This window comes from Pomacea canaliculata, linkage group LG14 (genome assembly GCF_003073045.1).
Source record: "Pomacea canaliculata isolate SZHN2017 linkage group LG14, ASM307304v1, whole genome shotgun sequence".
Classification (NCBI taxonomy): domain Eukaryota; kingdom Metazoa; phylum Mollusca; class Gastropoda; order Architaenioglossa; family Ampullariidae; genus Pomacea; species Pomacea canaliculata.
Window position 1 is genome coordinate 5,486,734 of NC_037603.1, and position 13,083 is coordinate 5,499,816.

The 13,083-nt window shown below is 48.1% G+C and overlaps 2 protein-coding genes across 2 annotated transcripts in view; one reads left to right on the forward strand and one right to left on the reverse strand.

The window, feature by feature from the left end:
- Positions 1-6,724, forward strand: part of LOC112555388 (5-hydroxytryptamine receptor 2C-like) — a 42,696-nt gene extending 35,972 nt beyond the window's left edge. Inside the window, 1 exon segment of the mRNA XM_025223758.1 lies at positions 128-6,724. Coding sequence (XP_025079543.1) covers positions 128-1,467 — 1,340 coding nt within the window. The 3' untranslated portion in view covers positions 1,468-6,724.
- LOC112555387 (26S proteasome non-ATPase regulatory subunit 1-like) overlaps positions 1-13,083 on the reverse strand; it is a 169,596-nt gene that overhangs the window by 78,215 nt on the left and 78,298 nt on the right.

Below are 13,083 nucleotides of genomic sequence, written 5' to 3' on the forward strand. Positions count from 1 at the left end.
GACTTTCTCACCTGCCACACATGCACACAGTCACATTTCTCACAACTTTAAGGCGGACCTCGCGTACCTTACCCTTGTCTCCTATGTTAATAAAATTGCTGTTTCTAGAGGGCTGGGCTGTGTGCAGGCAAGTGGCTGTTCGGCCTGATCCTGTGCAACCTGTTCGTGACGGCGGACGTGTTGATGTGCACCTCCTCCATCCTGCACCTGTGCACCATCTCGCTGGAGCGCTACATCGGCATCCGCTACCCGCTGTGGACCAAGAACAAGTCCAAGCGCACGGTTCTGCTCAAGATCGTCCTGGTCTGGACGCTCGCTGTCGCCATCACCTCGCCCATCACCGTGCTGGGCCTGGTCAGCGAGGCCAACATCTACCAAGACCAGCAATGCTTGCTCAGCAACCAGCACTTCATCCTCACCGGCTCCGTCGTCGCCTTCTTCATCCCCCTGACCATCATGGTGGTCATGTACGCGCTGACCGTCCGGATGCTCAACCGCCAGGCCCGCATGTGCACGGCGGACGAGCCAGGAGGCGAAGGCCAGCCCATGATCCGCCGCTCCACTAGTCGCCGCCACTGGCAACGGCAAAGCCGCCGCGGCGAGAATGCGACGGGAGGGTCGCTGACAACGCACCGATCGCAAGAGCCACTCAGTGCCACCAGCTCCTACCCGCTGGGTCCAAGCGGAAGCAGCAGTACCCGGTATACCCAGCGCTACCAGCCGCTCAGCAAGCGCAACACCGTTCCGCTCTACCCCAAACGCAAGCCGCCGCGACTACCACCGCCTTCCTCCTCCTCGCCTTCGTCCTCGCCGCGTGGCATGAATGGCACCGCGGGGGAGTACGAGCTGTGCAACGGGTCCAGCAGCGAGACTCCCTCTAGCAACAGCCCCGACCGCGGTGGTGGCGGATGCTGGCGGCTGGGAAGCGGCAAGTTACAGCAGAAGAACAGCGTCAACGGTCGAGAGCCAAAGCGCCTGCGCGAGCTGGTGCGCAAGCATCACGTGGCCGTGAAGGCGGCCAACATCCTGCTGATGCGCAAGGATCTGGTCCGCAAGGATAACAGCGCGGTGCAGACGGAGCAGAAGGCCTCCAAGGTACTAGGCGTCGTCTTCATGATCTTCGTGGTGTGCTGGGCGCCATTCTTCGTGATGAACGTCCTGCGGGTCCTGTGTCCGGCCTGCGCCTTCTCGCCCACCCTCTTCACCTTCTTCGTGTGGCTGGGCTACGCCTCTAGCACCCTCAACCCCATCATCTACACCGTGTTCAACAAGATCTTCAAGCTCACTTTCCTCAAGCTGCTGTGCTGCCGTTACGGCCATCTGCACCGCGGCCGTCGTCGCAGCGGCGCCGGTCCTTCCACGTCACGGGGACGAGCAAGCCACGGCACCTCCTCCACCGGCCTCATTACCTGTAACTCTTTCTGCGGCCATGGCGGTAGCAACAGCATGGAGGAGTCCATGTGCTGACGTCACGTCCGGCTGATCGGCGCGATCTTGCCGTTAAAAACCCAAAAACCAAAACCGTGAACGTTAACCCTCAGGAGAGGATGTTTCGGGTCCAAGTGAGGGGGACTCCTACTTCACGTCTGTGAGGGATGGGGAAAGGAGGAGGACAGAAGATATACAGTGTCTTGTGGTGTCGATGTGTGAAGTGTAACCACCTCTCCTTGCTCTTACTTCGCGCCGACTGTGGACTACTTCAGGTCAGCGGCCCGCTGTGAAAAAAGTGTTAAATATCACAGTCATTCCCTAACCTCTTCCCCCCAAACGACCCCACTTCATCCCAGGTTTGTCCAAGGCGTGACCTTCGATATTCCGACAGTGTCCATCGGCAATCAATAGCCGACACAGCAACTTGCATCCTCTGTGGGCCAAAAGAAGAGGACGGATTGGTCAGACAGTGTCACATGCTGCGACACATTATGCAAGAGGGAAGCGCGTGCGCGAGACTGTGGACGTCCCGACAGGGATGTGGATGTGCTAGGTGTGAGTCACTACTGCTGTGCAATCGTAGACTGCTGGTCTTTCTCATGTCTGTGATGTTTTCGGAAGAGGGTTTTCCGTTTTTCTTGCCTATTTTTTTTTTTCGAGCAAAGGTTTTTAGTGACAAGCTTCTTCTGTCGCTGTAGGTTCGACCATCAACACAGGCTCGGTTGGGCCAAACTCTCAATCTGTGCTCGCTCATTTTTGTTTAGTCCACAAATCGCACGGAACTCTAAAAATGCCAAAAGTAGATGAGAAGCGGGGGTTGTGGGTTGGGGGAGAGGGAGGAACAAGGGAGGGTGGAGTTATTTTCCAGACGGAGAATGTATACACGTTACTTCCGACATGTTACGTTGATATTACACACAGTGTCACGTGGTTGACGTACTGCAAATCACAATCTAAGCGAATGATTGGCATGAACTCTATTTTTTTCCCCATAATTTTGCGGGACATTGGCCAAGCTGAACAGCTTTAACACTATTTGTTTGTCATACAGAGCAGGGTTAACAACATTGCCTCCCAGACTTCTACCCAGCACTTCAACAAAATATTTAAAAAAAATCCAGACTCACTCCTTTCTATCTCTCACAGACACACTGTCTCTCTCTCTCACACACACACACCCAACATCATAAGACAGCCTGTCAAGAACTTGTCCTTGTAATGGAGTTTCCTGTTTTTGATTGGAAGAGACACAGCGCGAAAATGAAATGACATCATCTCATTTATTATTTTTTTTTTCAAAAAAAAACAAAACAAACCCCATCCCTTGAAAATGTGGGGAGTGGGTAGCAGAGGTTTAAATTTAGAGGCACTGTGAGGAATACTAAGTGCCAGCAGACGACTTTATGAAATTTTGTAAGACTGTAAAAAAGATTGTAGTGGCGGGTAGAGGCTTAAATTTGGAGACGCTGTGGAGAGTTCTTAAGACCCAGCAAACGGCTTTTTTTTTTTTTTTGAAGATTTCTTTTGAATTGTGCAATGTCTTAGGATTACCCAGTGGCGAAATGAATAAGCGATGCAATCAGTAGTGCTGCTGCTGAAGTAGGCTGAACAAAATGACACTGCACAAAAGAATAGTCTCACTGTCATCCTACTTTCCTTTTGTAATGAAATAGAGTTGCCGAGTTTTTCACCAAGGCTGTTATTTGGACCGATGAACCGCTCCAGAAGTTACAAACTGTTACAGACATGCAGACTGTATCTGTGCTGCAGCCAATATAGTTGTAGATGTCAGGACAGTTCTGGGGCTAAGCTTTATAATTCAGCAGAGTACACACTGGGGGCAGGACAATATTATACTAAACATTGTTGTTTACTCGCGCAGCACCACAACCACAACAGGTTGCGCTGTGTTGACCAACAATAATGCAAGGAAATCACATTGAAAACGCTAGCGGACAATACATAATGTATATAAAACACTCAGCCACCGGCTAAAGAATACACCGGTAATAAAACAGAAAATCAAGTAACCAAATATACTTGAATAATGAAGTATAATGTAAAATGAATTGTATTGATGCATAATATTAGCAACATGACAAGCAATCATAGTATTTTTTTAAACAAATAGTTGTCATAAGCAATTAAATTCTGTAATTCAGTGTCACGAAAGTGGTGTGGACACGACTTCCACTGTTTAGACGGAGAACATGGATGCGTGGATGATGAGATGGACAGAGCGAAAGTTTCTAGTCAGAGTGTGGACAGAGAGGTCAGTAAACAATCCGTAGGGAACTGAAAGCTTACAGTCCTTTCTTGTTTTAACTGCTAGCCAGTCAACAGCATGCAGAATAATAAACTGTGGCCAAAACGGTGCGTCTGTCTGTCTGCACAATTTTTCTTCGAGCGACAGCCAACCCCAGGGTGGATTGGCATTCCCCACCGAGTTAGGTGACGAGCGCGCATCCACCTCATACTTCACACTAACACTAACACTAACTAAAGTCTAACTCACCACAAACTTACAGATTACACTTCTCGATCTAACAAACTAATTACTACTAACAATAAATAAATATACCAAACAAACAAGACAAAAAAATTATATTTAAAAACTGATGTCATTGATGAGAATCGAACTCAGACATTAACGCAACTGATTTTGTCCTACAGCAGCTACATTAATCATAGTTATCGGTATGTTGCCTAACTCGGGTAGGAAAAGAAAGTGGCTGGTTGTGGAGCATGTGAGGTCCCCCCTTGTCCGGCTCGGGAGGGATGTGAAGCCAGTGGCAGGGTGACACGAGGCCAGCCGATGGAGGAGGAGGGAGATGTGGCGGCCGCCCGTTGTGAATTATTAACCAGCGGCGCATGCCAACGGCTTACGTGGGAACACGTTGGTCGTGACAGGAGCAGGAGGATCAATAGCCCACGACGCCGCCAGCTTGAGTTGGGGGAAATGCTAGGCTGACCAGGGGTTTGTCCTACCGCCACCTGTGTGTGTGTCAACACACTTATAGAAGCTAAACACAATCAAACATTAAATTAAGCTCAACGAAGTTAGCATAACAGCTGATTTGCTACAAAAAAGCGTTGCTAATTTTTTAAATTAATTTTTGTGAAAAACACACCTGGTTCGACCGAGATTCGAACCTGCGACTACAAGAACACAACTAGTTACAGAGGCATGTACTAATTAAAAGTTTACCCCATCAGCGAAGAATGTCCAAACCCCCGGAACAAAAATATTTGAAAATTTCTATTTTGAAAATTATTTCTGTTATAGAATCAAACTTTTGTGTATACAAATAACTTTGCCTCCGGGTTAGCCGTTAACGTGACTGGAACACCGAAACGTTGCTGGCCGCGTGAATCAGGTAACCTCGGTGTCACGTGGTTGACGAGCGTTGGCCGCAGAGAGCCGGCGATGAATCAGGATGGCAGGACACCGCCGCGCCTCCAGCAAGCATCAGTCTCCCTCTCCACTTCACGGATTATGTGGCACGCTGATTGGGTGGACCTCTTGGAAATCTCTCTCTCTGTGTCTGCATGACGTCACTTCCGTCGCATTACAGCCCGACTCACGCCACAGACCGCTTTGTAAAGATTTTGCTCGTCTGGGGGGGGGGGTGGGAAAAGAGCAACACCATGTCATTAACCGCTTTTTGGCTGACATCCGAAACGTTCCATCTCTCAGTTGTGTGTGTGTGAGGGTGAGAGAGAGAGAACACAAGTCACGTGTCTCTCACTCACACATCAGACGATGCCATGGCTCATGTTTTCCACAGTCAGTGTCTGGCGAGATTAGTAAAACAAACAATTACTCTTCTCTCCCCCTCCCACCACATCCACATCGATCAGCCTCCAAACAAAATCTGACAATGGTCTCGCCTTTGTAAGACTCATCGGAAAACCATCTGTACCATCGTTACATTTTTATTTTCAAAAACCACTCTGCACTTCTATTCGTCCACATCATCGATTTTATATTAACTCGTAGATTTGACGATGACTAGCGCTGAAAGCTTTCATGGCTACGTCAGCTCTGTGTGTGTGTCTGTTTGTTTGTCTGCCCACACGTGCAACTGTGATGCATAGCAATTCTACTGAAAGGCAGCGACAGAAACGCGAGGTCAAAGGGCAGAGTGATGATGGGTCAAGACGGACTCAACGTTTCGTCACAAAACTGATTTTCAGCGTGTCTGTTTACGTGGATCAAACATCCATCATGCCCGGCAACGTGATCCTATCAACGTAAATAATAATAAAAAAATAAATTGAATGATGGGAAAAAAGCTCGGACGAAAAGGCAACCGTTGCCCACGCACAATCGTCCTCCATCTCAGGTGTTTGTAAGGGGGCTCTGTGCATCTTGTCGTTGAGACAAACATGATTGTTGACGATGTGTCCTGAGGTACTGGCCGTGTTGTGTTGCTCCTTGCTTTGCTGCTGATCGCCATTCGTCAGTCAGGGAAGTCATTTTACGCCTTGTCCCAGGCGCACCGAGAACGTGGCTTTCGCGAGCCTCTGGTGGCCGAAAAAAGCCAGCTGCCAGAGAAATAAACCCCCGGCGTCAACTATTTCGCAATGCTTTCTAGTCCACAGATGCCAGTAAAGTTTACATTTAGTGCAGCTTTGGTGTTTGGTTAATGAGTCATGAAAGCGCCAGCAAGAAAGAACGAGAGAGAGAGAAAATGGAAACAAAAGAACGCACAAAACAAAAACCCAGAACGGATCATTAAACCAATAAAGAAACAAACAAACGGAGGGAGAGCTGGAAAAAGAAACGAGATGATCATCATCTCCACCTGGGGTCACTGTACAAGGGTGACGTCACACACTCGACATGCGACACCTCCAAGAGTGACCTCATCGCCGAGTTTCTGGCCGCCATCGATCATCACCTCCTTCCGACTTTTCCGCGAGCCCACCCGCCCGCTAGCCCCGCTGCCGTCCCCATCCACCCCGCCACACCCCACCCCCACGTGCCCCGCGCGCCTTTCATCTATCTCCTAGTTATGTTTGTCCCCGGTGGCCACGACTTGCCATTGCAAACTAGCGCACTTTCTTCGCCCCAAAATTAGGCATTCAAACCTGCCCGGGTCCAGAATATGCAAATTTGGCTTCCCCCAGTCTGCAGCGGGTGAGGGCAGCACCAGCCCCGTATACTGCTCGCCGGCTTATCAAGCCCACAACACACTCTTGTAAAAATCATCGGGCTACGACTCCCCAAGCAACCAAGATCACAGGAATAAAGTGGTGGGCGAGAAGAAACGATTGCCAAAGGAGTGAGGGAAAAAAAAAACTCAACCCCTCAAAACACACCGACACAAAACAGAGGAGGGCGGTGGGTGATTCGGGAGATGAAATGAAAAAAAAAAAAAAATAAATTCACCTTTTCGTGATAGTTCATCAGCAGATACTACTGCCGACACGGCATTTAGCAGCTTATTTTAATTTCCCAGCCTAGCCCCTGACGCTGCTTAATCATGGCCATTAATTACACCACTTCCGCCGTTATTCCCCGTTCCCGGATGAGTAGAAAAGACTCTTAAAGAAAAAAAAAAAATCAGCAAAAAATACAGGTGGCACGGCGACAGCCTGATTACACAGACCCGGTGGGCCTGACTTCTGATGCCCACGTGTGCTGCCACAGACCTACCTATCACCTACTCCCACCGTCTGATAGTCCGGGACACAACCCAGGCTGGGTAATGATACGGGTCGCCACCTATTCCCCCGCTATCTCTAGGGTACAGGAACAGAAAGGCGGACTTTTACTTAAACGAAATAGCTGAATCCCACCAGACCTTTTCTTCCTTTGTCAGGTGCTAAAAAATAAAATTAGATGTGCTTGAAAGAGAAATATATAAGACTGCTCATAAAACTGGTTAGAAAATGACCAACCTGGTTATTGATAGGAAATTACAAACCCGGTGATTGACAGGAAATCACAAATGACCAACCCGGTTATTGATAGGAAGCTTGCATGGCTTCAGATCCCACGGTCCCGCCTTTCAGGACTCGGGGACACAAAATGGCATAAGAACGAACACTGGTAGGTGTGAAAAAACGAATAGAAGATACAGAGGTTGGACAGCCGAATGGACACTAGTGACACATGATGGAATATGTGAAGACAAGAGAATGTCACAGTATTGTCACAGGTCAGCAGAGCGGAGAACCAGTTGAACTGTCACCGCACATCTCTCTCTCTTAAAGTACATTCGGAACACTAACATTTTCATGCAGCAAATAAACTTGTCTAGACCTCGGAGTCTTTTTTCCATGGATTACACCAAGGCGAGCGGAATTCAGAGTGCTTACGCATTTAATAACTTAAAACATTTGTCTACTTCCGTCAATAACTCTGCCCACCCTCCTTTCTTCCCATTGCACCAGTCAATGTCAATGCTTTCCTTCCGTTTACCGCTAACACTAACGGCTGATCAGGGTGGGGAGAGGCTGGGAGGGGTGGGGAGAGGTGGGGTGGGGAGGAGGGTTACTGAGTGCGAAGTCGGCGCAGAGCATCCGGCATCTCCAGCGGTGGCCATGCCTGCACTCTGTGGACAGATTAGCACCCGGCGACCGTTCTTAGACTCTATTTTAAGAACAGACGTGGTTGTGAGTCGGGTGCACACCTTTCGCTTCCTCCCTTCGCGGGCTGTCCCCCCATGATGTGCTTTGTAGAGGCCAGCCCCAGTCACACACGGCATCACGCGCAGTTATGGGCAAGTCAGCGGAAAATGGATAATTAATAAGCTTGATCCAAACATGCACAATGAATGTTGAATTACTTTCATTTAGAACTGAATTAAGTTCGTACTTTTGACCCCGCAAAGAGCTTCCAGCAAATGAGGCGTTGCCCAGCCAGCAGGACGGATAGGGCATCCTCACCTTTCAAAATATACAAAGTTCAAAGGTTTGCATCTCGTGCATGAAACAGGATTTTTTTCGCAAATGTTGCTTCTTTTATTGGGCCTAACAAAACTGACCCACTCAAAAATAAGTCTTCGTTCGTGCTAGCTTTCAATCTTGTTGTAAAGAGATAACGGGATGGTGGAAGGCCTGGCGTGCAGCACAACTTGATGATATTCCAGTCGGCCATCCTCCAAGACGAAAGCGTTGCAGACGCGAAAGCCACTGCATGTGGATGCCGATGGTCTTCATATTGTCCTCGCAGATCCTTTCCCTACGAACACGCCATCTCGTGGTTGACATTCATTGACAACTCTCCATCTCCTGGCTGACACTCACTGACAACTCTTCATCTCCTGGCTGACATTCACTGACAACTCGCCATCTCCTGGCTGACATTCACTGACAACTCGCCATCTCTTGACATTCACTGACAACCCATCTCCTGCTGACTGACATTCACTGACAACTGCATCAAACCTTGGATCAGTAGCTTTGTTCTCAGTCTGTATTCGTCTTGCCGGGACAGCTTAGTCGACATTGGTCGATTACCAAACACCCAGCATCTCCCAGACCCCAGTTCAAGTAGAATCTTTATAATACAAATGAGAACAGCACGGGGGTGGGGGAGGGATGAGACCTCCTGCTACCAACTTACGTACGGACAATACGCTCCCCTTCGTCTGGCCATACACACTGAAGATGAATGGCACAGCCGTGTCTCTACCTCAGAAACACTCCAACCGTCTGCCAAGAATGACTTTTTGCAGCGAGCAAAACTCGGTTTTCCATCTCTGACTCCAGCAATCTCGGACATTATTTGGTCTGTTCTCAGTTCCCCATCAGGCCCCTCCTTCTTCCCCCACCCTAAGCCGCAACCCCCCCAGGCCTGGGGTACCCAGACAGCCAGCATCAGACGACCAGGCGATTGTGTGACGGCACCGGACCTCAGCCTCCGTCGCCACATTCTACAGACATCACGGATGCTCGCCTCGCCTCCCTGGCAGAATGCGGAACCAGGGATGCTGGGATTGGGGCGCTGGCAGGTTTCAAGTCTATCTCACCACAACCGCAGCCGCCATCAGGCTGGTCTGGCACGCGCTGACTCTCGTCCACAAGCCATCTCCCTCCTCTCTTCCCTCCCCTACCTCCGAACCTTCCCGTCAAACCCTGGTATTCAAATCCACAGCAATCTCGTCTACAGCCGTAATGTGCAACGACATCATCAAAGTGCAGCTTTTTACTCTGACAGGTATAAATGATGTCGGTTTGTGGAGTAGAGATTTTAAATCAGTAAAGCTGGGGGAAGCGCGTCAAACGACGATAAACGGACACGAAGGGCAAAGAGAGCGAGCAACTAATCAAAACCGGGGCAACAGAGTCAACCTGCATCAACATCATCGTCGTCGACATCGTCGAAAACGTCTTGGCTGTGTAGCACAGAAGTGCGCCACTTTCACAGGTTCGCAAGAAGCGAAAATAAACTGTCCACCATGCTCGTCTCCCCTGTCCAAGAGGACCCAAGTCACGTGTCACAAACCTCGTGGGTACCACCACCTGTCATGGTGTCCATGTGTGGAGATGTGCGCCTGGAAGACAGCAGCACGCACCTCAACGTCCATTAACGGTCCAGCGGTGTCCGCGTCCAAAGCTTGCGTCAGCTTGTGCGACGAGGAGGCTAACGAGGGGTCTCCGTCGGCGCGTGTTTGATTATGCAAAGGAGGAATGTGCGAGCCACGTGGACAAATATGGCCAGCACACACATCCCTGGCCACTCAGCCTTGCATATGCAGATTCTCCTCCGCAAAGCTGTCCGCAGGAGTTTGCGCTAGGAGTGAATGGCTTCTGTAAACGCACTCCAGATACATCATATGAGTAAACGTTGGAGTCTTCTGAGACCGCTGGGTCATCACATTTGGTGGATAAGGAGACAAGTTGAGAGGGACACAAGGATGATGAACTCAACTTTCTATTGATTAGGCCTAGGCATTGGGGAAGTGTGAGCAACAACAATAGCAAACATCCTGATTATCAACTAAAATGTTAATACAAATCTGTAAAATATATCATCATCATCATCATCATCATCATCATCATCATCATCATCATCATCATCATCATCATCATCATCATCCAAGCAGCACCAGCTGAGAATGGCTGTGATCCTGAGGGCATCCATCAATAAAAGTATGTGAGACTGAGTGGGAGGGAGAGGATAAGACAGTTACTAATCAGCTAGCAGTTAGAACTTATATTTCTAACACAATGATGACAAGAAAGCAAGAGAGAGGAGATGAAAAGGGAGAAAAAAAAAAAAAAAATGCTAGTGGATGATGATTAGTTTTAAATTTCTTGCAGGTCGTTTAACGGACTTACTATGCTCATCACGTTTCAGTTTTTCTCCTGCTCCTTATAAAATCGGTCTCTTTGGAGAGTTCAGTAAAAAGATCACTGAGTGAATAAGTCGACTTTTCACTAGGATATTTGCTGTTGGACGAATAGTGTCGTTAATGAAACGTGTCATCATACAGGAACAGAAATCGTGCATGCAACCTCCTTGACTCTTCACAGTTTGAAGCTCGTTGAGTTACTCGGGTTTTATCAACCGTCCATCTTTGACGGAAGATGTAATGAGTTAAGTCTTGCTTCGTACTCGTTAAGACAACAAAACCGAAAATCCTACCCAATTATAGACCGTTAAAAGTCGCCATTAGCCATCTCCATACACACAGTTTTACATAAATCCTGTCCTCAGCATCCAAAAGTTTGTGCCCGAGTGTTTTACTGATTAATTCCCACACTGGGGGGAGGACAGCAAGTCCGGGAAACTGCGCAGACGAGGGAGGCATCTTACTATGCTCATCACGTCGACAGACATCCACAGAGACAATGGCGCTGATTACCTGTGATTGGCTGCTGCAGGCTAATCACAGAAAGACAGGGACAAAGGAGGGAGAGAGAAGGCCAAAGAACTGTTGTATGTGTTGCTGATTAAATGTCTAAGACCTCTCAATAGATCTCCTGCAGTAAAGAGGCGATGGGTGGCTGGGGGTGGGATATCGCTTAAAGAGACAATGGCACTGATTACCTGTGATTGGCTGCTTCAGTGGCAAACTGCGACAGGGTCGCAACCACCAGGGCTTTGGTATGAGCCTCGGTGTCACAGGGGACAAGGGCAATCCTGCCAAGGATTCCGCCAGGCCCTCCAAGCCAATCACAAAGACATGAAGTGAACTCGAATATTACATTTTATTGACCTTAAGGCCCTTTCAGCATGTAGAGAGAAAGAACGAGTGTGAGAGAAAACTCCTGTGGATGTTGCTAATAAAATATCTAAAAACTCTCAATATATTTGCTAAAAAGCCGATCTTCAGTGGAAGTAGAATCTCACTTGACAGTGGTGTAAAAGCCAAGCTGGATACTAGTCTATGAAACATGACAGTCCACCCAGTACGCAGTTCAAGTATCACCTTTTTCACTCAAAAACCTTGTAGGGTCAAAACTTGCCGAGGGCATGGAGTTCGAAAGTTACAGTCTGACAGGCATCGATTCAAATATTATGGCGTCTGCAAAGAGATTTTACCGAACGGAGTCTGACTGCAGAAGCAAAATCCATAAACTAATGTTTTCTTTAAGGTGTTTTTTTTTAAACAAAGGAACAGCCCTCCTGGATATTTATTGGTATATCTCACGCAGCTGGCAAAAACAGCAACTAAGGGCAACATTTTCTGGACCATCGACTAGAAAACGCCAATGACGCAGTCGAGGTATAAGTTTTCTAACAAAAACATTAGTACGGTTTTACCAATCTATCTCATATTTAACGGGGAACGAAGGAGGGATGTGTGTACATGGAGAGGGTAGTGGACTCGATAGAGTATCGAGAAAATCTACGAGATGAAGGGGACGTAAAAAGGGTGTGAAATAAGACTCTTTGGACTTTGTTGTTGTTTTGTAACATCTTGACCACCTTTATTAACCTTGTTCGATACAATGAGCAACAGTTCACGTTACATTTCCTTCCTCATCCTTACTTCCATCCCGGACTAGACCTCGGCCTGCAGGCTTCTGTAGCACTTCCTCAAGCACACCTGGTGAGCCGTGTGCATGTGTGCAGCAAGAGGAGGAGGGCTGACGATGCTCGGACATTTGTCTGCCCGGCAGGTAACCGCCCGAAGTGTGTCGTAGGCATCTGGTGCCCGGATGCTATACCGGATGTATGTGACGTGGCTGACGTTGGCCGCTGCATCCTACAGGTAAGGAAGGAAACGGCTTCAGCAGCTGTTGTTTATTTATGACTTTTTCGCATTCCGTCCTTTCGGCCCATACACAATAATGCGGCTGCACTCTTCGCAATGACGAACTGCCGAAAAGGTATTTATCACTGCTCTGAATAATAACAACACACAACAACAAACCTTCATAGTGTATTTCTCCGCCTCTCAGCGACTCCATTGCACTTACACCCCAATGCACGTCGTAATCAACTTCTTCCTTAAGGTTTCTTTTGCTTCAGGTAGGTATCTGTTTACTATATTACAACCATCCCTCGTGGTCAACAAACCGCCCGCCCTATCAAAAGAAGCAATTTTGTTTTTAAATCCACTATAATAAGACTCATACATTTTTTTATAAATCGACTTTTATTTAAATTATCAGGGAACGACGGTACACAAGGGTCTGTAGGCGAATAATTCTAAAAAAGAAGAGCTCGGAAAGGCGACACTCGACAAA